Raw genomic sequence first — 26,619 nt, 5'->3', positions numbered from 1 at the left:
CCGATCAACGACGACGAATATCACCGATTTACCTGATGAAATGGGAAGTCCACTAATGAAGTCCATGGAAATATCAGACCAGATTTGAGATGGTAGTTGCAGAGGTTGCAGTAGGCCGGCTGGACTTAAAGATTCGGCCTTGTTTCTTTGACAAATCTGACAAGCAGCTACATAATCAGCAATTGTGCTCTTCATGCCCTTCCAGTAAAAGTCCCGACTGATTCGGAAATATGTTTTCTGTCGACCCTCATGCGTGCTATCATGGATAGAGGACAGGATGGTGTGAAGAAGTGGTGATGTATTATGTAAAAATATCCTGTTTTTGTAGAGAATGAGACGATCCTGAATCGTCCAATGAGGAGCAGCTGTCCCCCGTTGAATATCCTGATATAAAGACATGAGATCCGGATATTGATTTACTTCCTCGCGAATAGAATCTAATAGCAGTGCACGTGGGTGACTGATAGCATAAATTTGAGTGGTGGAAATATCCCGACGTGATAAGGCATCCGGCCCCAAATTCGAACTGCCTGGCTTATAATGAACCGTAAAATCAAAGCCCATGAGTTTAGTTAACCAATGCTGCTGTGGTGATGTGGTGAGGCGCTGTTCAAGAAGATACTTGAGGCTGCAATGATCTGTACGAATGAGAAACGGTCTTCCCCAAAGATACGGTCGCCAATGTTGGACAGCCTTGGCTAACCCAATCAATTCCCTCTCATATGCAGCTAACTTATGGTGGTGTTGTCCCAATTGACGGCTGAAATAAGCAATGGGGTGCCCCAATTGTTGTAACACTGCCCCTATACCTCCCCCGGAGGCATCACATTCCACCACAAATTCTGCCTCAAAATCTGGTAATTGTAGGACTGGCGCTGAGGCTAAGGCCTCCTTTAACAGGTTAAAGGCCTGTTCTGCGGAAGAAGACCAGTGGAAGGCATTTTTTTTTTAGCAGGTTGTTGAGTGGTGCTGCTATCTGTCCATAAGATTGGATAAATTTTCCATAATATCCCGCTAAGCCCAAAAAGCCTTTTAATGCTGTGGTGGAGGTGGGAACCGGCCAATCTGTAACTGCCTGTATCTTGCTCTGGTCAACTTTCACGCCCACAGCTGATATGACGTGGCCCAAATATGCCACCTCAGATGTACCCATAGAACATTTTGATTGATTCAAAACCAAATGATGAGAGCGTAGAATGGTAAATACCTGGTGGAGGTGGTGGAGATGTTCTTCCCAATTTTTACTGTAGACCAGAATGTCATCAAAAAAGACTAACACATAGTGGCGCAGAAGTGATGAAAAGACCTCATTCATGAGGGCCTGAAAGGTGGATGGTGCATTGGAGAGACCGAAGGGCATGACGAGGAACTCGAAATGACCATGATGTGTGCGGAAGGCAGTCTTCTCCACATCCGCCTGGTGAACTCGTATTTGATGATAGCCCGATTTCAAATCTAATTTGGTAAAAATTGTAGCACCGTGTAACTCATCCAGCAACTCGTCCACAACTGGAATGGGGAACTTGTCCTTAACTGTGTGCAAGTTTAGTTGCCTATAGTCAACACAAAATTTCCAAGATTTATCTTTTTTACGTACAAGTAACACTGGTGAGGAGAAAGGAGATCGACTGGGCTGGATCACACCCTGAGCGAGCATATGCATGCACTGTCGTTCTATTTCATCTTTCTGGATATGTGGGTAGCGATAAGGCCGCACCACTACTGGATCAGTTCCCAACTTTAAACGAATGCGGTGATCGCAATGACGCACTGGTGGTAGACATGTAGGGTCATTAAATAAATCCGCAAATGCGGTCAGTAAAGGAGCTAACTGATCATCACCCGTGTGTTGAATATGCAAAGTGTGAAGTGCATGAGGGACCTGAGCCACAATGCCTTGTAATGTAATCTGGCCCTGTGGTGCTGAAAATGTCATTGTCCGAGCCTGAAAGTCCCATAATATCGGTCCTAATAACTGGAGCCATTTGACCCCTAGCACCAAATCAAATCCAGCCAATGGAATGACTAGTAAATCTGCCTGAAAGGAATGCCCCTCAATGGTGAAAGGGGTGTTAGCACGTAACCCCACGCTAGCAATTTTGGCCCCATTGGCCACTGAAATTGAGAGACCCCTTTGTTGTTGAATTTCCAATCCCAATTGTTGCGCGGCTGGTTCACTGATAAAATTATGTGTGCTGCCCGAATCAACTAAAGCCAGTAGCATGAGATGATGTAACCTGGCCTTTACCTGCATGGTATTAGAACTATGTAGGCCATGCATGGCATGGAGGGAGAGCTCTGCTTCCTGTTGTACCTCTTCAACAATTTCATTTTCAAGAATCTCTTCTGAATCTTCTTCCAATAATTCAATACTGAATAAACGTTTACAGGTATGTCCGGGCAGGAATTGTTCGTCACAATTAAAACATAGGCCCTTTGCCTTTCGAGCATCCATTTCCTGTTTAGTCAAAAATTTACGTGGCATAGAGTGTGGAGGCACATTAGTAGCCTGATCTGCTCGGTTAGGGGCAGAGGACCCAAAACGTGGACCAGATGCAGTACCCTGTGTTCTGTTTTGCCAAAATGGTTTTCTTTGTAAAGACTCTTTTAGAACTCTCTGTTTGTGCTCCACAGCCCTGGCATAATTCATTGCAGAGTCCAAATTTGTTGGACCCAGTAATTCCACTTCCAATCTGACTGCCTCTGTCAATCCAGCATTAAAAATCTGAACATGTAGGTGAGGAGGAACAAATTCACTAGCTCTGGCCAACCTTTCTTGGAACGTTTTTTGGTAAACCTCTAAGGTGCTGGTCTGTTTGTAGTTGATCAATTCCCCCACTGGGTTGCTGCTAGCTGGAGGTCCGAACCTTAACTGGCAAGCATGTTTAAAGTGCAGCCAATCCTGAATGGAATGGACATTTCGGTAGTGATGGAACCACATGAGCGCTTCATCGAGCATGTGGTAGGCGGCCAAAGTAACCTTGTCCATTTCCACCGTTTGTTTATGATAAAAGAATTGTTCACATTTTGTGAACCACAGTAAAGGATCTTCAGAGCCATCATATGTAGGAAAGTTAAGTTTAAAGTACCTGGGAACCGTTGATGGTGCTTGTGCGTGAGTGGTCATTGAACCCATTGGTTGGCGCAGGGGTGGATTTGGTGGTGGCGTGAATTGTTGGTGGGGAACTGGTTGTTGTTGAAAATTGGTTGCTGGTGGTGGCGTTGGTGCTTGAAGTGCAGCAAGTTGTCGTAGGATGGATTGTATAGATGATTCCAGAGTTTGTAAGGTAGTATTGATGTGAGAAATTTCAGTACCTTGAAGAGTGGATCGTTGTTGAAGGTCTGAAAGGACTTGACGTATGTCCTCTGGAGAAGAGGAATCACCGAGGGTGGACTTGTCTGATACCACGTTGTTAGGTTCCTCACGAGCCATGGATCTTGTCACCCTCCTCTCTTCTCTTCCTTCCATTACCTTGCTTGATGTAGAGATGGAATGAGGGGTTGAAGGGAATTGAATTTCGGAAAGGAGAATTGGGGGAAAAACGGAAGAGAGCTTGAAGGAGCTCTTGACCTGTTTATCTAAATTACGTTAACTAAAGTGAACTCAATTCATAATCTTCATTACCCTAGCCGTCCCCTTAAATAGGGTGGAGGACGTCCAAAACCCTAAAGACCTCATGGGTCAATGGTTCAAACCAATAAATGCTAAACCAACCCAAACCAAAGACAAAACCAAACCAAAGACAATTACATGGAAATTGAAATACACATTAATTAATTCCTACGCCTGTTGGTAACTCATGATGCTATAGAGTCCATAACAGACATCTGATGAGTGATGGAGTATTTCTTCAACAAGGTCTCAAATGCTCTGTTAACAAAATGAGATCCCCCATCACTGATGATCGCTCTCGGGGTACCAAACTGATTAAAGATGTTTTCTTTTAAAAACTTTACCACCACTTTGTGATCATTTATCTTACATGCAATAGCTTCAATCCATCTAGAGACATATTCAACAGCAACAAGGATGTATTGATAGCCGAATGAGACAGGAAAAGGACCCATGAAGTCAATACCCCACACATCAAACAATTCAACAATACGAATGGGGGTTAAGAGGCATCATGTTCTTCCTAGACAAACAACCAGTCCGTTGGCATCTATCACACACATGACAAAACTCATGGGCATCTGTAAATAATGAAGGCCAATAGAAACCACATTGCAAGACTTTAGCCGCGGTCTTTATAGCACCAAAATGTCCACCACATGCGTGGGAATGACAAAATTCAAGAATGTTGGCAAAGTCTTGCTCAGGTACACAACGCCTAATGACTTGGTCAGGACACACCTTGAACAAATAAGGGTCATCCCAAAAAAAATGTTTGACTTGGGAAAAGAATTTCAACCAATCTTGTTTACTCCAATAATCAGGAATCTTACGAGTTACAAGATAGTTGAATATGTCAGCAAACCAAGGCAACTGGGATACTTGGAGAAGTTGTTCATCGGGGAAGGAATCATTTAAAGGAAGGGAACCTTCCTGAGGTGCTACATAGATCCTAGATAGATGATCAACAACAACATTCTCACAACCCTTCTTATCTCGAATCTCAAGGTCAAATTCTTGCAATTGCAAGATCCATCTAATCAAGCGAGGTTTAGTGTCCTTGATGGATAATAAGTAGTTCAAAGCAGAATGATCAGTGAACACTCTAACCTTTGACCATAATAGATATGATCTGAATTTGTTCAAGGCAAACACAACAGCTAGCAACTCCATCTCAGTGGTAGTGTAATTCAATTGAGCATCATGAAGAGTGTGGCTAGCATACTGAATGACACAGGGAATTTTATCCGTCATTTGCCCCAAAACAGCCCCCAATGCATAATCAGAGGCATCACACATCAACTCAAAAGGCAAAGATCAAGTAGGGGGTTGGACAATGGGTGCAGTGGACAAACAATTCTTCAATGTCTCAAAAGCATGAATATAGGCATCATCAAAGGCAAAAACAACATCTTGAGCAAGTAAATTCGTCAAAGGACAAGAAATTTTGCTAAACTCCTTAATGAAGCGCCTATATAACCCAGCATGGCCAAGGAAAGAACGCACCCCCTTCACAGAAGTAGGTGGTGGCAGATTGGCAATTAGGTCAACCTTGGCTTTGTCCACTTCTACACCCCGCTTAGACACTACATGTCCTAAAACAATTCCTTCTTTTACCATGAAGTGGCATTTCTCCCAATTCAAGACTAAATTGGACTTAATGCAACGGGACAATACGAGTGAAAGATTGTGCAGACATGTCTCAAAGCTAGAGCCAAACACAGAAAATTCATCCATAAAGACCTCTAAAAAATCACCAATCATGTTAGAAAAGATTCTCATCATGCACCGTTGGAAAGTGGCAAGCACATTGCATAAACCAAAAGGTATGCATTTGTAAGCAAAGGTGCCAAACGGACACGTGAATGTGGTCTTTTCCTGGTCTTCTGAAGCAATGCGAATTTGATTGTAACCGGAGTATCCATCTAAAAAGCAATAAAAATTGTGACCGGCCAATCACTCTAGAATTTGATCAATGAAAGATAGTGGGAAGTGATCCTTCCTAGTGGCAGAATTAAGTTTTCTATAGTCAATGCAGACACGCCACTTGGTGGTAGTTCATGTAGGAATCAATTCACTACTCTCATTTTTTATTATCGTTATCCCCCCTTTCTTAGGGACAACTTGAATTGGACTCACTTAGGTGCTATCAGAAATAGGGTAAATGATGCCTGACACAAGCAACCTGATGACTTCTTCTCTCACAACCTCCAACATATGGGGATTTAACCTACGTTGCATCTCACGTGAGGCTTTAGTCCCCTCCAAATGAATACGATGCATGCATATGGAGGGGATAATCCCTTTTAAGGCATCAAGAGTCCACCCCAATGCATCTCTTTGTGCTTGTAAAACTTCAGTCTATTGTTCCTCTTGCTCAGTACTCAAATCAGAGGCAATAATGACTGGCAATGAGTTCATGGGCCCCAAGAACTCATACTTCAACGTGGGAGGAAGTGGCTTAAGATCTAGCTTGGAAGTTTTAAGAGGTTTGTCCAAGTCAAGATGAAGATCCTGTGGATGATTAGTTGTGACAACCTCATAACCTTCCTCCTACAGAGGTACAAAACTGAGTAAAGAGTCAACCTCTTGAAAATATGTTACCTCATCAAAATAGTCCATGTCTAACGATGTTATGTAAGCCTCAAAAGATTCAAGAGTGGATTCGTCATCAAGCATAACATTCTCTATCTTAAATGCAGGACTCAGATCATCAGACTCAAGTGGATGGTGCCCGACATTAAACACAGTCAACGAGACCTTAAAATTTCCAAAAGACAACTCCAACTCACCACTTTTTCAACGAATGACAACATTAGATGTGGCTAAGAAGGGACGTCCTAGGATGATAGGAATTTGGTTGGTCACATTGACTACTGGTTCTGTATCAAGAACAATGAAATCAACCGGGAACAAAAAATTGTCCACTTTTATAAAAACATCTTCAACTATTCCTTGTGGTATCTTGACAGAACGGTCAGCTAGTTGAAGTGTGATGGGGGTAGGCTTCAATTCCCCCAAACCTAATTTTTGGTACACCAAGAAAGGAAGCAAATTCACACTTGCCCCTAAGTCAAGAAGAGCTCTCTGGATGGTATGTTCACCAATGACACATGAAATTATGGGGTTAGGATCCTCACGAGCCATGGATCTTGTCACCCTCCTCTCTTCTCTTCCTTCCATTACCTTGCTTGACGTTGAGATGGAATGATGGAATGATGGAGATTGAATTTCGGAAAAGAGAATTTTGGGAAAGAATTGGGGGAAAACGGGAGAGAGCTTGAAGGAGCTCTTGACCTGTTTATCTAATTTACTCTAGCTAAAGTAGACTCAATTCATATCTCTCATTACCCTAGCCGTCCCCTTAAATAGGGTTGAGGACATCCAAAACTCTAAAGACCCCTTGGGTCAATGGTTCAAACCAATAAATGCTAAACCAACCCAAACCAAAGACAAAACCAAACCAAAAACAATTACATGGAAATTGAAAAACACATTCATTAATTCCTACGCCTGTTGGTAACTCATGATGCTATAGAGTCCATAACATCGCCCCCCTCCTGAAGAAAGAGCTTGTCCTCAAGCTCGAAGGAAGGATATAAGAGTCGAAATGCTGATAACGGCTCCCATGTGGTGTCACTGTGGTCGGCATCTGCCCACTGGACGAGAATTTTCCAATTACCTTGAATGTGGCGTGCTTCTTCCACCTGAACTGGAATAGAAAGGACTCTGCCCTCATGTAGTGGCGGCAGTGGAGTGTGCAGTAGGGGCGAGTCACCCTAGAAGGGCTTCAATTGGGAGACATGAAATACATTATGGATCTTTGATTCCTGTGGTAGCTGCAAGCAGTATGCCACGGGCCCAATTTTGTCCAACACCTGAAATGGACCATAATATTTTGGAGACAACTTATGGTGCTTGGATGCAGTCAGAGACAGTTGGCAGTAGTGTTGAAGCTTTAACCACACATAGTCTCCAGGGAAATAAGATACTTCCCGATGCTTCTTATCATAATAGCGTTTCATAGAGTGTTGGGCCTCCTGTAGATGAGTACGTACCTCAGTGAGCATAGCATCTCTTTCAGCTAACGCTTGGTCCAAAGTGATGACTTTGGATGCCCCAGGTTCATATGGTAATAGGCGAGGTGGATCTCTGCCATAAACGACCCTGAAAGGTGTAGTTCCCAGGGCTGTGCGGTAAGATGTGTTATAGCAAAATTCTGCCCATGAAAGCCATTTCACCCACCGCCTAGGTGCGTCCCCCACAAAACAACGAAGATACATTTCAATCGTGTGATTGATGACCTCTGCTTGTCTGTCCGTTTGTGGGTGATATGCAGACGAAAATGCCAATTGGGTGCCCTATAATTTGAATAATTCATTCCAAAAGATACTTGTAAAAATGGCATCCCTGTCACTGATAATGGATGACAAAATTCCGTGTAATCGGACAATGTTATCCATAAATAATTGAACGACCTAAGTAGCAGTATATGGATGCGTCAAAGCAATGAAGTGACCATATTTTGAAAACCGATCAATGACGACGAATATCACAGATTTCCTGATGAAACGGGAAGGCCAGCAATGAAGTCCATGGAAATGTCGGACCATATTTGAGATGGTAGTTGCAGAGGTTGCAGTAGACCGGCCGGACTTAAAGATTCGGCCTTGTTTCGTTGACAAATTTGACAAGCAGCTACATAATCAGCAATTGTGCTCTTCATGCCCTTCCAGTAAAAGTCCCGACTGATTCAGAAATATGTTTTCTGTCGACCCTCATGTGTGCTATCATGGATAGAGGACAGGATGGTGTGAGAAAGTGGGGACGTATGATGCATAAAGATCCTGTTTTTGTAGAGTATGAGATGATCCTGAATCGTCCAATGTGGAGCTGCTTTCCCTTGTTGAATATCTTGATATAATGACATGAGATCCAGATATTGATGTACTTCCTCACGAATAGAATCTAATACCAGTGAACGTGGGTGACTGATAGCATAAACTTGTGTGGCTGAATTATCTCGACGTGATAAAGCATTAGCCCCAAAATTCGAACTACCTGGCTTATAGTGAATCGTAAAATCGAAGCCCATGAGTTTAGTTAACTAATGCTGTTGTGGGGATGTGGTGAGGCGCTATTCAAGAAGATACTTGAGGCTGTAATGATCTATATGAATGAAAAATGGTCGTCCCCAGAGATAAGGTCGCCAATGTTGGACAGCCTTGGCTAACCCAATCAATTCCCTCTCATATGCAGCTAACTTATGGTGGTGTTGTCCAAACTGACGGCTGAAATAAGCAATGGGGTGTCCCAATTGTTGTAACACTGCCCCAATACCTCCCCCGGATGCATCACATTCCACCACAAAGTCTCCCTCAAAATCTGGTAATTGTAGGACTGGCGCTGAGGCTAAGGCCTCCTTTAACAAGTGAAAGGCCTGTTCCGCTGAAGAAGACCAGTGGAAGGCATGTTTTTTGAGAAGATTGTTGAGTGGTGCTGCTATCTGGCCATAAGATTGGATAAATCTTCTGTAATAGCCCGCTAGGCCCAAAAATCCCCTTAATGCTGTGATGGAGGTGGGAATCGGCCAATCTGTTATTGCTTGTATCTTGCTCTGGACAACTTTCACGCCCCCAACTGATATGACATGGCCCAAATATGCCACCTCAGATGTACCTGTTATGGACTCCAATACATAACGAGTTATCCATAGGCATAGGAATTAAATTATGTCAATTTACTTTTCATGTAATTTTAATTCGGTTTGGTTTACTTTATTTGGTTTGGTTTATTTTGGGTTGGTTCAGTGTAATGTGGCATGAACCACTTGACCTAATGGGTCATCTTTGTATTTTCGTCCTCAACCCTATTTAGGGGGACGTGAAGGAAAAGAGAGGCAAGTATTGAGAAAATTATATTTTACAGATCTGATTCTCCCTCAGAGGTCAAGGTCGGATTCTCCATTTGAGGTCCAAGGTTGAGCTTCCTCAAAAGCTTCTTCATTCTAAATTGAGTTCCACCATTACTCATTCAAGAAATAAGGTTTCTCTTCCAATGTCAAGATCATCCATGGAGGGAAGAGAGGAAAGAAGGGTGACTTGATCCATGGCAAGGGAAGAACCTAACAGTACCCATAGAACATTTTGATTTATTCAAAACCAAATGATGAGAGCGTAGAATGATAAATACCTGATGGAGGTGGTGGAGATGTTCTTCCCAATTTTTTCTGTAGACCAGAATGTCATAAAAAAAGACTAACACATAGTTGCGTAGAAGTGATGAAAATACCTCATTCATGAGGGCCTAAAAGGTGCAGGGTGCATTGGAAAGATCGAAGGGCATGACGAGGAACTCAAAATGATCGTGATGTGTGCGGAACGCAGTCTTCTCCACATCCGTCGGGTGAACTCTTATTTGATGATAGCCCGATTTCAAATCTAATTTGGTAAAAATTGTAGCACTATGTAACTCATCCAGCAACTTGTCCACGACTGGAATGGGGAACTTGTCTTTAATTTTCTGCAAGTTGAGTTGCCTATAGTTGACACAAAACCTCCATGATTTATCCTTTTTACGTACTAGTAACACTGGTGAGGAAAAAGGAGATCGACTGGGCTGGATCACGCCCTGAGCGAGCATATGCATGCACTGTCGTTCTATTTCATCTTTCCATATATGCGGGTAACGATAAGGCCGCACCACTACTGGATCAGTTCCCAACTTTAAACGAATGTGGTGACCGCAGTGACGCACTGGTGGTAGACCTGTAGGGTCATTAAATAAATCCGCAAATGCTGTAAGTAAAGGAGCTAACTGACCATCACCATTGTGGTGAAGCTGTAAAGCGTGAAGTGCGTTAGGGACCTGTGCCACAATACCTTGTAATGTAATCTGACCCTGTGGTGCTATAAAGGTCATAGTCCGAGCCTGAAAGTCCCATAATATAGGTCCTAATAACTGAAGCCATTTGACCCCGAGCACTAAATCAAATCCAGCCAAGGGAATGACTAGTAAATTTGCCTGAAAGGAATGTCCCTCAATGGTGAAAGGGGTGTTTGCACATAAACCCACACTTGCAATTTTAGCCCCATTGGCCACTGAAACCGAGAGTCCCCTTTGCTGTTGAATTTCCAATCCCAATTGTTGTGCTGCTGGTTCACTGATAAAAATTATGTGTGCTGCCGGAATCAACTAAAGCAAGTAGCATGAGATGATGTAGCATGGCCTTTACCTGCATGGTATTAGAACTACGCAAGCCATGCATGGCATGGAGGGAGAGCTCTGGTTCTTGCAGTACCTCTTCAACAAATTCATTTTCAGGAAGCTCTTCTGAATCTTCTTCCAATAGTTCAATACTGAATAAGAGTTTACAGGTATGTCCTGGATGGAATTGTTCGTCACAATTAAAACATAGGCCTTTGGCCTTTCTAGCTTCCATTTCCTGTTTAGTCAAAAATTTACGTGGCATAGTGTGTGGAGGCACACTGGTAGACTGATCTGTTCGGTTAGGGGCAGAGGACCCAAAATTTGGACCAAATGCAGTACTCTGTATTCTGTTGTTCCAAAATGGTTTTCGGTGTAAAGACTCTTTTAGAACTCTCTGTTTGTGTTCCACAGCTCTGGCATAATTCATTGCTGAGTCCAAATCTGTCGAACCAAGTAATTCCACTTCCAATCTAACTGCCTCTGTCAATCCAGCATTAAAAATCTGAACATGTAGGTGAGGAGGAACAAATTCACTGGCTCGGGCCAACCTTTCTTGGAACATTTTTTGGCAAACTTCTAAGGTGCCTATCTATTTATAGTTGATCAATTCCCCCACTGGGTTGCTGCTAGCTGGAGGTCCAAACCTCAACTGGCAAGCATGTTTAAAGTGCAGCCAATCCTGAGTGGAATGGACACTTCGGTAGTGATGGAACCACATGAGCGCTTCATTGAGCAGGTGGTAGGCGGCCAAAGTAACCTTGTCCATTTCCACCGTTTGTTGATGATAAAAGAATTGTTCACATTTCGTGAACCACAGTAAAGGATCTTTAGAGCCATCATATGTAGGAAAGTTCAGTTTAAAGTACCTTGGAACCGTGGATGGTCCTTGTGTGTGAGTAGCCATGGGAACCAGTGGTTGGCGCAGGGGTGGATTTGGTGGTGGCGTGAATTGTTGGTGATGTACTGGTTGTGGTTGACAATTGGTGGCTGGTGGTGCCGTTGGTGCTTGAAGTGTAGCAAGTTGTCGGATGACTGTTTGGAGAGATGATTCCAGCGTATGTAATGTATTATTGATGTGAAAAATTTCAATAACTTGAAGAGTGGATCATTGTTGAAGTTCTAAAAGTACTTGACGTATGGCCTCTGGAGAAGAGGAATCACCGAGGGTGGACCTGTCTGATACCACGTTGTTAAGATCATCATGAGCCATGGATCTTGTCACCCTCCTCTCTTCTCTTCCTTCCATTACCTTGCTTGACGTTGAGATGGAATGATGGAGATTGAATTTCGGAAAGGAGAATTTCGGGAAAGAATTGGGGAAAATGGGAAAGAGCTTGAAGGATCTCTTGACCTGTTTATCTAATTTACTCTAGCTAAAGTAGACTCAATTCATATCTCTCATTACCCTAGCCGTCCCCTTAAATAGGGTTGAGGACGTCCAAAACTCTAAAGACCCCTTGGGTCAATGGTTCAAACCAATAAATGTTAAACCAACCCAAACCAAAGACAAAACCAAACCAAAAACAATTACATGGAAATTGAAAAACACATTCATTAATTCCTATGCCTGTTGGTAACTCGTGATGCTATAGAGTCCATAACAGCATCCAGGATCTTTAACTTTAGGAGGAGTGTTGTGCTTCAGAATTGTGCTTACATTCTCAGTAAGAAAGACCTTTTTGTTAACATGTTGTTTTCTCTTCTGTGTAAAAAGGTCTTTCAAAAATAGGGCATAGGCAAGGACTTGCCTAATAGCATCAAGAAGTGGAATGTTAATGTGAACCTTACTAAACAGTTCCAACATTTCATGCATGCTATCTCCTTTCCTAGGTGGGTCCGATAACCTCTGCGGATAAGGAGCTGGTGGAACTTGGTTAGGGATCTGCCTGGCTGTTGGTGGAGAACTTGGAGGTACTTCACTCAATGATGTGTCCCCATTGTCATCCTTTGACTCCTTAGACTTAGTGTTCCCTACCCCATTGTTCAACTCACAACCACTCCTAAGGGTGGTTATGGCTTTGGCTTGCTCGTGGTGGGGATTGGAATTCGACCCACTCTCATATGTGCTTTTGGGGTTAGGAATGGTTTGACTCGGGAGTCTATTTTGTGCCTGTTCACTCATGTGGCTAGCCAACTGACTCACTTGCATTTCAAGTTTAGCAATGGAGAACTGTGTATTCTGCATGAATAATTGAAGTGTATCCTCAAGTGAAGGTTTTTGTGGAATCAATGGTTGTTGAGTGAAGTGTGGGCGCGGAGCTTGGGGTTGAGTAAACCCTGGAGGATCCCCAACCTGTGGGCCCTTGGACCATGAGAAATTTGGGTGCCTAGCCCAACCCGGTTTATATGTTTTCGAAAAAGGATCGTTCCGGTTTGGTCTATGAATATTCTGGACTGCATTCAAGTCCTCAATGAGCTCCGGGTAGGATGAACTAGATGGACACATTTGTGTGGGATGAGATGAACTAGAGCATATGGCATAGATAGTAGATGGGTTAGGAGCAGGTGAACTCTTGGACACCATAAGGGCATCAATTTTTCTAGTCAACCCCTCAATCTTGGCCATGAGCATGGGTGCTTCACTAACCTCGTAGAGACCCCCTCTTTTGGCTTCGTGGGATCTCCTATCAACATTAAAAGATGAACCCCATTGCTGAGATTGATCACTCAATGTTTCAAAGAAGTTCCACGCCTCACTAGCACTCTTACCCATCAAACTCCCACAACTCATTGCATCTACCATGGATCTAATCTGGGGTGTAAGACCTTGATAAAATTATTGCACTAAATGCCATTTCTCAAACCCATGATGCGGACACCTACGAATCAAATCCTTCCATTTCTCCCAAGCCTCATAAAAGTGTTCACCCTCCTGCTGCATAAAGTTGGAGATTTCTCTCCTGAGGGTTGTAGTTCTCTGAATGGGAAAGTACTTGGACAAAAATTTCGTGACTAATGTGTCCCATGAAGTAATGCAGCCCACCTCTAAGGAATTAAGCCAAGACTTGACCTTATCCTTAAGTGAAAATGGAAAAAGTCTTAATCGGATAGAGTCATCTGAGAAATTCTGGAATTTGAAAGTCGCACAGATATCTAAGAATTCCTTGATGTGATAATAAGGGTCCTCCTTCTCCAACCCATAGAATGTAGGGAGGAGTTGGATCACACCCGGTTTCAACTCATAACTTGCAGTAGTAGTGGGTGGCAATATAATGCAAGAAGGTGATGTGAAGTGGGATGGGATAGAATAATCCCTTAGGGCTCTACGGTCACCGGCTGCAGGTAACTGTAATGGTTCACCTTGATTGGCCATGGTAGCTCCTAACTTGACTTCTGGTGTTTTCCTACAAATATGTTCTACCACTTCAACAAAGGGAGCTAATGGTTCACCTAGGGAGCGGCGCCAGTGCATAAAAACACAAAAAGAAACAAAACTAACTATCAAATTATGCTAACAAACTAACTACAAAAAATACGAACTAAATAGAAGAAATAAAAATAACTCCATACAAAATCATCAAGATAAAATTATGAAAACAAAAAAAATAAATCTAACCTAAGACCATGGACAACAAAGAAATACACTTAATATGTGCCTCCCCGGCAACGGTGCCAAAAACTTGATGTGAAATTTTTATTACATCGGCTTTTATACCTCGCAAGCATACGAATCGTTCATGTAATCTAGCGGTAAGCAAGGGTCATATCCACAGGGAGGACTGAATTTTGTGTATTCTTCAATCAACTAGTCTAACCAAATATGATGAATTAATCTGAACTAAACACTAATTATATCCTAAATTATCAAGCAATAATCTAATTAACTACTTGCACAACAGGAAACGTCAACTCTAGATTTTACCGTGATTTGTACCTCTCTCGAGCGCCACATAATCACGAATCTGGTTTCTCAATCCTTGCGTCCAGCCCCTCTCGGGCGCCTAAAGTTAATGACAAAAATTGGATTAAAATACCAGAATCCAACCTAAATTACAATCCTACCCTAACTAGCTAATTTAATCAAATATTCGGAAAACAAATATTTGATAAACATTAATTCTCAAATCAAATTTAATAAACATTCAAAACCTAAGTTCAAACTATAGGAAAATTAAATTACAAAATGATGGATTACTCCCCTTCTCCTTCCTCTCGCTTGGGCAGCAAAGGCTCGTTCTCACGGGTGCTGGAATTTCCCGAAATTGATGGCTTGGGGTTGCAAGAGCGAGTGGCCGGAGGTAGAGACGACGCCGGCGAAGAAGGATAGAAACCCACGGATGGAGATGGTGCGGCGGACGACGGAATGGAGCCAAAGTCCTCTTACCAGCTCTCTCAAGTCTCGGTCGGAGTTGGAATAGCTCCAGAAATGGTCAAAAATGCGGAATCGGCGCCAGAGGAGCCCTCTCGGGTCACCTCTCGGCCTGGCGAGCAAAAAATGCCAACGTCGAACTCGCCGCGATGGAGACTCTCTCGAGCTCTCCTCGGGTCTGTTCTCGGTTGCCGGATGGTGGTGGACGACGGTGAAGAACGGCGTTCGGAGGTTGGAGGGAGACTCTCTCGAGCTCTCCTCTCTTTCGGTCGACGTCTCCTCTCCTTCGGTCGATGGCTTCTCCCCCCTTTTCAATACGATTTTGCCCTAAAAATCACGTCCCCCACTAATGGCATTTCTATAAATATCTTCTTCTCCACACAAAATTCTTCTAAAATTCCATAATTAAATCCATAAAAATCATTTTAGGAAGAAATAAACATTAAAAGCAATGAAATATAATTCAGGAGAGAAAAATATGCAATTTAAGTAGTGTTTAATGCCATATTCAATAAATGCATGTTTCATGTGAAAACAGATAAATAACCACCTATAACACAATTATAAGGGTTATTCAAATATAATTAACCTAGTTCTCATGTCAGAATTTGGCATCTATCAAATACCCATCCGATTTCGGGTTTCCAAGGGCTCGGAACTTTTGCTCTAAATTTCCCTACTTGAAATTTTGAGGTTGGCCGATGAACAACAACGACTATTCATCTTTGGCGACCTTCGTCTCCCGTACTGAAAAAGAATTTTGACACTTCTCGAATTCCAGCAGCCTATCTTCCATTTTAATCGCAGATTGGTGTAGCATCACTGAAATTTCTTCGCATATTTCATCTACAATCCATGAATCGCTCATTGTTTCAGCTATGATACCAATTGATACGCACCCCGGATCTAACATGGCGATTTGTAATGAAGAAGAAAAGAAAATAGAAAATCAAGTCGAAGGGAAGCTTGAAAATCCTCGAGCTCGTTTAGGAGAACTCAAACCCTCTGTTTTAACCTAAATTCAGACTTTTGTCTTTTCATTCCATTCCCCCTCTAAATAGGGTTCATGTCCACAAGGGTCAAGAGAAAATTACATTTTTCCCCTCATGGCATTTAACTTGAAAATCAAAAGGTTTAAGGGAAAATTACAATTTTGCCCCTCTATGGCATTTAACTTGAAAAGTAAACTAAATGACTAAGTAACTGACTCAGCCAGAGTAATTGACTCAGCCATGGCGTCGACATGACTCGACCTGTTGTTGGGTTCATAACATGTTGCACATCCCTTGACAAGTATTAGAAGTGTTTTGATCCCCAGTTTCCAGTGCGTGAGCTAAATTCATTGCTTGAGCTAAGTCAGCAGGTGCGTGGAGTTTCACCTCTAACCTTAAAGACTTATTAAGGCTTGCTATAAATAAATTGACCTATTGGTCTACGCGAACCATTCGGCTGGCTCAAGACAAATTTTCTTGGAATTATTTTTGATATAGTTCCACTGGCCCAGTTTGTCGTAAAAGCACCAAATCCCCCAATGGGTTGCTGTGGGCTGGAGGACCGAACCGTATAGTGCATAATTCTTTAAACTCTCCCAATCTAGCACCAATCTATCCAACTCTACTTGATGAAACCAAAGTTGTACTTCATTGAGCATGTGGAAGGCGGCCAGTCCCACCTTATCAATTTTTTATGCTCTTTGATGGATAAATTTTTTTTCGCACCTATGTAACTAAATCAAGGGGTCGTTTGACCCATTAAAAGTAAGAAAATCCAATTTTGTATACTTGGGTACGGTGCTTCCTCCTTGTTTGAAATTTCCAGTCTAGGCAGGAAAGGCAGTGCGCCTTACAAACTAGTCTCCCCCTCTACTATGCGAGTTGTCCTCTTTTGTTCCAGGGTTGAGTTCCTTACAGCGATAATGTTTCCCATCATCCCAGAAAATCAATCGATCTGGAGATTCATATTTTGAAGTTGTTCCAACTTCTCCATGATTAGAGCAAACTTTCTTTCATTTTCTGCCTGCACCTGCTGCCCTCTGATCAACAATTCTTTTAACTCACCATTGTTGGGCTCCCCCGTGTTACCCTACTCTGATACCACATTGTTATGGTCCCTAGCCATGGATCTAGTAACTCTACGTGAGAGTGGTGAATCTAGAGTGAGAAAAACGAGTTCAACACTAGTAGGTGCTGCTGCTCTAGGTAAGAGGTATAGGGACCTCTTATGGAACTCGGAAAAGGGAGATTTCAGGGCTCCCTTGCTAGTCTTGAATGAGAGGTTGAGAACCCTCTTTTCTTCATGGAAAGAGAGGATTTTTATCCTCTTGTAGTTCACAGAAAATCATAATTGGAGCCTTCTCTCTCTCGATAAAGCTGTAGAGAACAATAAAGATCAAAAGGGTAGAAGAGAAATCAGATTCAAGAGAGAATCTAGATCTAGAGCTCATCAAGGAGAACTCTTAGACCCTGTTTAACCTAAAAATCAGTACTTGCCTTCTCTTCATTCCTTTACCCTCTAAATAGGGTTTGATGCCAATAGAGTTTCGGGTTTCATAATTACATTTTTGCCTCTGTGGCATGTAGCCTTAAATACTTAATGAAAATTATACTTAAAAGCAATATAAAATATGAAAGTAAAAGCAATTAACTCAATGAGTCAGTGGCACCTCCTTTGGGTGACTCGGTTAGCTATTGAATCCTCAACATAGAGCAGGCCAAGAACTTATTTGAAATCAAAATCCACTTCATTTTGAAAAAAGATTAACGGCATCTCAAGATAAATTGCTCTTTCCCAAAGGACAATCTGCCAAATGACATCCTTTGTTCAATGTAACAAATTATGGATATTGGAAGGTAAGAATTGAAGTCTTCCTTCAAGACATATGGCATGTAACCAAGAATGGCCCTTTTTAGCCTCAAAAGCTTGAAAATGGTATTCCGATTACAAAAGAACTTAATGAGCTGTCTAGGGAAAATAAGGAGCAGCTTCAAACAAACTCTAAGGCAATAAACCTCTTGTTATGTATGAGTTTAATAGGGTCTCCTCATGGAAGACCACCAAGGATAATAGATTAAAATTAGAGGTCATACATGGTAGAACAACTAGAATAAAATACTCTAGGATTAGCTTGTTAATAGCCCAATATGATGAATTCAAAATGAGACCGGGTGAATCAATAGCAGAGATGAACTCTCTAGGAGAAGAGATCTTCTTATATCGACCAAAATATAAGTTTCTCAAGGTACTTCCAAAGTCATGGGACATGAGGAAGACCGCCATTCATGAAAAATGCAAAATTTAAGACTATGAGCTCAAGTTACTAGGAATCCTTCTTACATATGAGATGGAACCTCAAGAAATTGAGGAACAACAACCCAAAAAGAAAATCATTGGTCCTAAGGCCAAAATGGGTGTTGAAAGTATCTCTAGTGAAGAAAGCTCTGATGAGGTGAGTTTCATCACTAGATACCTTCAAAGAATCTATAATAAAAAAATTCAAAATAGGTCAACATAGAACTCAAAATGACAAATTATTTAAGAAAATTGATGCTTGTTTTGAGTGTGGGAAACAAGGGCATGAAAGGAACAAATTCTCAAACCTTGAAGGAAGAAATCAATCTACAAGGAAAGATCCCAAGAAAAAGATGAAGAAGGTCTTGATCTCAGCTTGAGAGGCAATGGATGAAGAGTGCAGCCACTCAGAAGAAGAAGAAAGCGATGTTGGACTCATGGAAATTGAAGACAATGATGATGAGTTTGGTACTTCTGAAGAGGTAAGTGACTCAAATTATAAAACTGAGCTTGAATTACGATTAGGGAAATTGATTCATAGTCTTTAAAAATATAAAGAAAATGCAATGTTCAATTACAAGAGATTTAAAAGCTCAAGGAAGAGCTTAATGCTTGAAGGAGTCAAACAAAAGCCATATAGAAAATGCCTCAAGACAATGTGGATTGATAGACAAGCTTTCATGTCATAGACTTGCATTTAAGAAGAAGAGCTTAGAATTAGAACAACAAGTCAATCTTCTATCCCTCATATTCACACCCAAGAGAAAAGTTAAAAAGAACAAGAAAAATTAAATCAAGAAGTTTTCTCCAATTCCTCACATTCGATGCCACTATTGCAACAAGTGGGTCACTATGCCCACATTTACAAAATTAAGAATACAAATGGCATCAAACAAACTTGGGTACCCAAATTAACTGACAGGGAAGAACATGGGAAAAAACATTTGGAAGCCCAAATGACCTAGCACTTCAAATATCATCCCAAAGGGACCCAACTTAAAATGGATCTCTAAGGGTTAAACTTTTTGTGATGTATGTTTGTGTCAGAGCGAAGGCACTAAAAAATGTTTGGATCTTGGATAGCGGTTGCTCGAGACACATGACCGATGATAAGGAGAAGTTCATTGAACTATTTCCCAAAGATGGAGGTCATGTAACTATTGGAGACAGTAGAAAAGTGTTATGCACACAATAAAATTATTATTTTAATTGTTTTTATTTAATTTACTTTATTTATTTCAGTTTTAGGCCACAAGGGCATTTTTGGAATATTTTATTTATAGGGGTATTTTTGTAATATTTTATCTTAAACCCTAACAGGGTGTACCCTATTTAAGGGGTAAGAGTAATGAGAAAAGACAAGCATTGATTTTAGGTTAATTTTAGGTTAAATAGGCTTGGAACACTCCTTGACGAGTTCTAGGTTCAAGCTTCCCTTTGGCTTGATCTTCGTCTTCCTCTCCATGTCTCCCTACAATTCCACCTGGTATCCCTACAATAACCTATGGCAGATCCAGTAATAATGAATCCTTATGTCAGATCCAGGACCGTAACACTAGTATCAGAGTAGGAACACAATGGGCTATTCATTTTCCCCTGAAGAATAGATTGTTCTGGACAACGTATGTGATTCAATTGAAAAGGTATGTGATTCACTGGAAAAAAATATGCAAAGGATTGGGAGAAGTCAAAGAATCATTGTAGGAGGGAATGCGTAGAACTTCTATTGAAATTTCTGCACTGAAGAGGGATATCGATGCCGCAGAAAAGATGAAGGTCATACGACCTCAAATCTCCGAGCACTAAATACACACTGAGACAGTCAATCGAGAAGCTGTCTCAGACAAGAAAATAGGTCACTTGCAAGATGTTGTTGTACCAGTCGAAATCCCAGCCGAAGTCCTTGTAGAAGAGGCAGACGCTGGTTTAGACGAGTAGAAAGGCCATGCCTCGGAAACTTTCAAAATTTCCGCACAGGGAGATCTGAAGCCGCATAGTGGGGACCAAGATTTGGGGTATTTAGCAAGGTTTTCTGCCAAAACGTCATCAATAGTGGAAGATACTGGTTCAACCCCAAATCCGACTATGGGGGCCTCAAACATCTCCAAGAAGGACCCTGGAAATCTGAAATCAGAGGGGTATGAGGCCACAATCTTGTTGGTAAAGGCTGCTTTGGGTTCGACCTCACAAAATCCATTATCACAGCCAGCAGAATGTCTTCTAGAATAGCAGACGAATGCATTCCGGTCTGACTCTGTCTCAACGAATCAGTTCAACCATCCCTCCTCTATCTCGGAAAATCCCCAAGCAGTGAAGCCCCAAAGGTCTGCCCTTCGCCACCGGACACGGAGGAGGCTCCGTCGGCACCGTTGGAAACAAATCCGGTGGGGTGTGACTTCTGGCCACAACTTCCCACTCGTAATCCACCTCTCAGCAGAACAGAGGGAACCCAATCGGGTAAGTTTTGACAACCTCATTTTTGCATTCAATTTTGCGGTAAGATGAACAAATTCGTGCAGCTATGTGATGAAATCTCTGTAACGCATGAGAAATTTTTTTGGGGGATTCCGGGAAGGAAAATAAAATTTGAAGGAGGTTGTTTTATTTTTCTGTTGTCATGAACCTCAGCGTGTCTCAAATTTTTTTTGGGGGGGCCTTTGTTTTTCTGTTGATGAGCACAGTGCATGTGCCTATGTGAGTTGTCAAATTGAAGTTACCTAGACTCAAGGAACTGAAATAGAGAACAATTCTGGTGGAGGCAACCCAGAGAATTTGACAAAGGATGAAGGTCAAAAGAGGTGTTTCTTGATGCAGCATAGTCTGAGATTCTAAACGAAACTAGTACCCATAATGGGTCTTTTTCAACTCAAGCTATAGAGTCAAAGAATGAAAAAGAGATTCAAGAAGATTCAACATCCAAAGTTGAACAAGCCTCATTTGGTTACAGTTGGAAGCTCTACAATGTTACTGCAGGAACTGATTACATCCATTGCTTGACAATGAGGAAGCCATCCTTAATTTGCGGAGTACCAAGCATTCTGAGCATAGGGAGAGACACTACCTTGAGGAAGGACCTACTTGTCTTGTCTCTCTTCTTGAAGGATAGAAGCGGCCCATCTCTTGGCCTGACAACAGGATCAAGATTTTGGACCACAATGTTCCGCATACCAAGCTTGCAGTGGTAAAAAGACACCAAAATTGGGTGAAAGTTACTGGCGAGTACCTTGCATTCCCTGGTGGTGGAACACAGTTTAAGCATGGTGCTTTGCATTATGTTGATTTCGTTCAAGAGACACTTCCTGACATTGCATGGGGGAAACGAAGTCGTGTTGTATTGGAAGTTGGCTGTGGGGTTGCCAGCTTTGGAGGTTATCTCTTTGATAGAGATGTTATTACTACATCCTTTTCTCCCAAGGATGAACATGAAGCTCAAGTTCAATTTGCACTTGAAAGAGGCATTCCAGCTTTATTTGCTGCTCGGGAACTGTTAGTGGATAAGTTTCATTTTAGTGGGAGTGCAACATATGGGAAGGGAGCCATCATGGTTCGAAATGGAGATACAAATTTTTTGGGTAGTATTGGCTAGGTACGTTGATAGTGGGTCAACGACGTTGTTCCTTTTTTGTTAGAGAAAGGGCTTAATTATCACAGAGGGTGTGTTTTAATAGACATTCTGTTGGGTTTTCTGGAATTGGTCTCAGATGCTATAGTTGATTGAAGTGTTTTCTGAATTGGATATCATCGGCTGAGTGGAGGGAATCATTTTAGGAAAGAGGCTCCCACGATTCACAAAAGGAGCAATCAGATTAGTTAGGGGCTCGCTGAATTTTATCGGTATCAATCAGTATACTTCAACTTCTATTTATGATTCTGGATCGACATATCAAGCAGTAAGAGATTGCAATGCTGGTTTTGCTTATGAACGCGATGGAGTGCCAATTGTCCTCGAGCAAATTCAGAGTGGCTCTACATCGTCCCATGGGGAATGTATAAAACAGTCAAGTACGTAAAGGGGCATTTCAATAACCCAATAGTCTTCTTATCTGAACACGGTATTGAACCTTCTTTGAAGAAGCAACTCATCATTTCCACTGCTCTCATGTCTGTTGGTATAGCTATTGTTAGCAGGATTGGCTTGCCATGGTCCTTTACAATCTATAATTTTGGAGCCCAGAAGGTTGTGAAGAACTGGGAGTTGTTCTTTTGTGTTGCTATTGGTCTATAGGCTGGACTTGTCATTGGGCTTGTAACTGAATACTACACCAGTAATGCTTACAGCCTTGTGAAAAATGTTGCTCATTCCTGCAGGATAGGAGCTGCCACATATGTGATCTTTGGGCTGGCTTTGGGATATAAGTCTGTCATTATTCCCATTTTTGCAATTACAGTCATTTTTAGTCTTGCTACTTTGTATGGTTTTGCAGTGGGTGCTTTTGGGATGTTCAACACCATTGCCACTGGGTTGGAAATTGATGCATATGGACCCATGAGTGACAATGCCGGAGGTATTGCTACGATGGCGGGCCTGAGCCACAAGATACGTGAGAGAACCGATGCCCTTGTTGCTGCTGGAAACACTACTGCTGCTATTGGAAAGGGCTTTGCGATTGGTTCAGCCGCCCTGGGGTCTTTAGCTCTTTTTGGTGCTTTTGTGAGCCGGGCTGCAGTTTCAATAGTGGATGTTTTGACAACTAAAGTCTTCATTGGGTTGATTGTGGGTGAAATGCTTCCATACTGGTTTTCAGCCATGACCATGAAGAGTGTGGTTAGTGCTGCTGAATCTTCTCAATCCCAGGGGGCTGATCTTGATGTTGTGGCCGCCATGTGGGCAGAGTGTAGGCAGTGCCATCCGGGACTGAGGGCAGCTAGAGATGCTGCTTGGGGTGATGTAGCGAGATTCGGCACGCATTCCAACATTTGACTATAAAAAAAAATTCTAGAGGGAATGGTCCAGTTTGGGCGTCCGGAGAGCAGACATATCTATTGCGGATGCTAATGGGGACCAGGTGGAGACGTCGGCATACAGGCCCTACTTCCGAGCTTGAGGACAAGCTCGTTCTTCCAGGGGGTGTAATTTTATGCACATAATAACATTATTATTTTGATTGTTTTTCTTTAATTTACTTTATTTATTTCAGTTTTACGCCACATGGTTTTTTATAATATTTTATTTATAGGGGTATTTTTGTAATATTTTATCTTAAACCCTAATAGGGTGAACCCTATTTAAGGGGTAAGAGTAATGAGAAAACACAAGCATTGATTTTAGGTTAATTTTAGGTTAAACTGGCTTGGAGCTCTCCTTGACGAGTTCTGGGTTTTCAAGCTTGCCTTTGGCTTGATCTTCGTCTTCCTTTCCATGTCTCCCTACAATTCCACATGGTATCCCTAAGAGTAATGAGAAAACACAAGCATTGATTTTAGGTTAAACAAGCTTGGAGTTCTCCTTGACGAGTTTTAGGGTTTTCAAGCTTCCCTTTGGCTTGATCTTCATCTTCCTCTCCATGTCTCTCTATAATTCCACATGGTATCCCCCCCCCCCCCCCCCCCCCCCCCCCCCCCCCCCCCCCCCCCCCCCCCGCCGCTTTTTTAGCCACCTGGGCCAACAATTAGTGTCAGAGCAGGGCAAACATTTAACTTGTACCAAAATCCCCCTTGATTTTGAAATTGATTAAATATGTTTTCATGAAAAATTTCTCCTATTTGAAGGACAATATGCCAACCATACCCCATTGTTCAATGGAACTGTTACAATGTGGGACCCACCATGAGGACGTGGGAAACCAAGAAGAGTCCTCACCCAAGCAAGCACGAGTTAAGGAATTAAGAAGCACAAGCTGAATTGAGTTAGAAGACTTGAAGATCAAGTGGGACCCACAAATATCTAACGAGTTGTAAACCTTATCAAGATGAGCTGGAAGATCATGAGGGACTCTATTACTCTTCTTGTAAATTGGTTTGGATAGACTTATCTTAGAGAGTTAGAGTTGGAATGTAATTAGGATTGAAAGGCTAACTGTATAAGGACTCTACTTCCTCCTCTACTATAAATAGAGGAGTTGTAATTCGGAATTAATCAAGTTACACATCTCATTCTCGAGTTACTTTCTCTCTCTCTCTCTCTTTGCTTGGCGCAACCTCTCTTTGCTCTTTTATTTTTTCTTTTCTCTACCAGAGAGCTCTTCTTCCCTTTTCTTCTTTTTCTTTCTTCTTTCTCTTGCTCGAAATTATGGAAAGGGGATCATAAATTCAACAAGAACACATTATGAAAATTGGAAGGTTAGAGTAGAATTCTTCTTCCAATCCATGGATTGGGACACATGAAACATGATCAAGAATGGGCCATTTGAACCTCAAAAATTAAAAAATGGAATTTTAGTCACAAATGAATTCTTAGTGCCAGGGAAATTTAGGGAAAATTGGAGGTTGCATATGAGGGAACCAATAGAGTCGATGACTCTAGAATTAGTTTATCGATAGTCCAATACGACGAGTTTAAAAAGAAAATGGGTGAATCAATAGCTGAGATGAACTTTAGGTTCACTCTTATCATCAGTGAATTGAATATCCTAGGAGAAGAGATTTAATTGTAAATAGGAAAATTGATAAGCTTCTCAAGGCACTCCCAAAGTCATGGGACATGAGGAAGACAACCATTCGTGATAATGCAAATATTAGATTAATGATATTGGAAGAGCAGCTTGGAATCCTTCTTACATATGAGATGGAACCTCAAGAAGTTGAGGAAGAGAAACCCAAAAGAAATATCATTGCTCTTAAGGCCAAAGTGAGTGTTGAAAGCATGTCTAGTGAGGAAAGCTCTCAATAAGTGAGTTTCATCACTAGACACTTACAAAGAATTTATAGGAAAAAGAAAAAACTTTGGAAAAGTCCAAAACCGAACTCCAAATGACAAATCATTTAAAAAATCTGATGTTTGTTTGGAGTGTGGTAAAACTAGAGCATAGAAGGAACAAATGCCTTGAAGGAAAAACCCCATCCATAAGCAAAAATCCCAAGAAGAAGAAAAGTAAGGTCTCAAACGCAACTTGGGATGCTATGGATGAAGAATCTAGCCAGTTAAAGGAAGTAGAAAGCGATGTTTTGTTGACCATAGGTTGACTCATTTTTTTTATGATAACAAAGTTCATAGATCAAACAATTTGCAAAACTAAGTATTTGAAATACTTTACCTTCAAGAGTTAATGTATCTCAAGGTCAAAAGCTTAAAAATGATTGAAGCCTACTCAAGATTTAAAGTAACTTTTAAAGACATCTCTTGAAGAAGCACCCACAATGAAGAAGATTACAGTTTAAGTGTAAAAGTCATATGTCAAACCTTAGTAAAAAATGTAAGAGAGATTTTCTGACTCCCTTCTTAAAGTACAATTGTGTACATAGACCTTTAGGATATATATTGCATATAAACATATTTCGAAACATCATATACATCCTTAGAATTAGAATATGTTAGAGAAGTTAGACATAATCATTCCCTTGCTTTAAAATTTAACTTAGTTGAACTAGCACTGGAATGATCAAGCACCCTCTATTAAAGATCAATCATCTAGAAATTTGGAGGCCAATACTATTGTTATGGCCTCAGATCTGATATGGCGATTTGTAGGGAGGAAGAAGACAGAGACAAAAATCAACCCGAAGGGAAGCTTGAAAACCCTAGGTTCTTTGAGGAGAACACACACCCCTGAGCTCATAAAAGAAGAACTCAAAACCCTTGTTTACGCTAAATCAATGCTTGCTTTTTATCATGCATCTTACCCCTTAAATAGGGTTCACCCTTACAAGGTTCAAGATAAAATATTACAAAAATGCTCCTATGGCCTATTAATTATTTAAATAAAATTAAATAAAGTAAATTAAAGAAAAAAATAATTAAACTCTTAATAATGTTATTACGTGCATAACATTACACCCCCTGGGAGAAAAAGCTTGTCCTCAAGCTCGAAGGTAGGGTCTGGTTGCTCGTGCTGATGTCTCCACTTGTTCCGAAGTAACATCCGTGGTATCTATGTCAGCCCTATGGACGACAAAACTAGAGCATTCCACCCGAGAATTTTTTTTTTTTTTTTTGACACTGCCAGCATCACTTGTCGTAGCACTCCCCAATACGATAAAACACCATGACATGGAATGCAGGAACTACTTCCTCATACAGCGCCTTCACCGTAGCAGAAATTGC

The 26,619-nt window shown here is 41.5% G+C and overlaps 1 protein-coding gene, 1 non-coding gene and 1 pseudogene across 2 annotated transcripts; all 3 read left to right on the top strand.

Moving 5' to 3' along the window:
• The first annotated feature begins 13,623 nt into the window (after window positions 1–13,623).
• On the top strand, window positions 13,624–13,730 carry LOC137950962 (small nucleolar RNA R71). The gene has a single exon (XR_011112048.1). It is a non-coding gene; the product is annotated as a small nucleolar RNA R71 (small nucleolar RNA).
• Window positions 13,731–18,805: 5,075 nt separating this feature from the next.
• On the top strand, window positions 18,806–22,005 carry LOC137949416 (probable methyltransferase PMT28). Its single transcript, XM_068795475.1, has 4 exons — window positions 18,806–18,901; window positions 20,397–20,579; window positions 20,691–20,876; window positions 21,526–22,005. The coding sequence occupies exons 1-4, from the start codon at window positions 18,806–18,808 to the stop codon at window positions 22,003–22,005; spliced, it is 945 nt and encodes a 314-aa protein (XP_068651576.1).
• A 399-nt stretch (window positions 22,006–22,404) lies between these two features.
• LOC137949415 (pyrophosphate-energized vacuolar membrane proton pump-like) lies at window positions 22,405–25,702 on the top strand (annotated as a pseudogene).
• Window positions 25,703–26,619: the final 917 nt, after the last annotated feature.

This window comes from Aristolochia californica, unplaced genomic scaffold (assembly GCF_029961685.1).
Source record: "Aristolochia californica isolate CCGP_79_NKW_82.1479 unplaced genomic scaffold, dmAriCali1.0.hap1 SCAF_14, whole genome shotgun sequence".
NCBI lineage: Eukaryota > Viridiplantae > Streptophyta > Magnoliopsida > Piperales > Aristolochiaceae > Aristolochia > Aristolochia californica.
The sequence above is the reverse complement of the archived record's forward strand: the minus strand, read 5'-3'. Positions and strand labels throughout refer to the sequence as shown.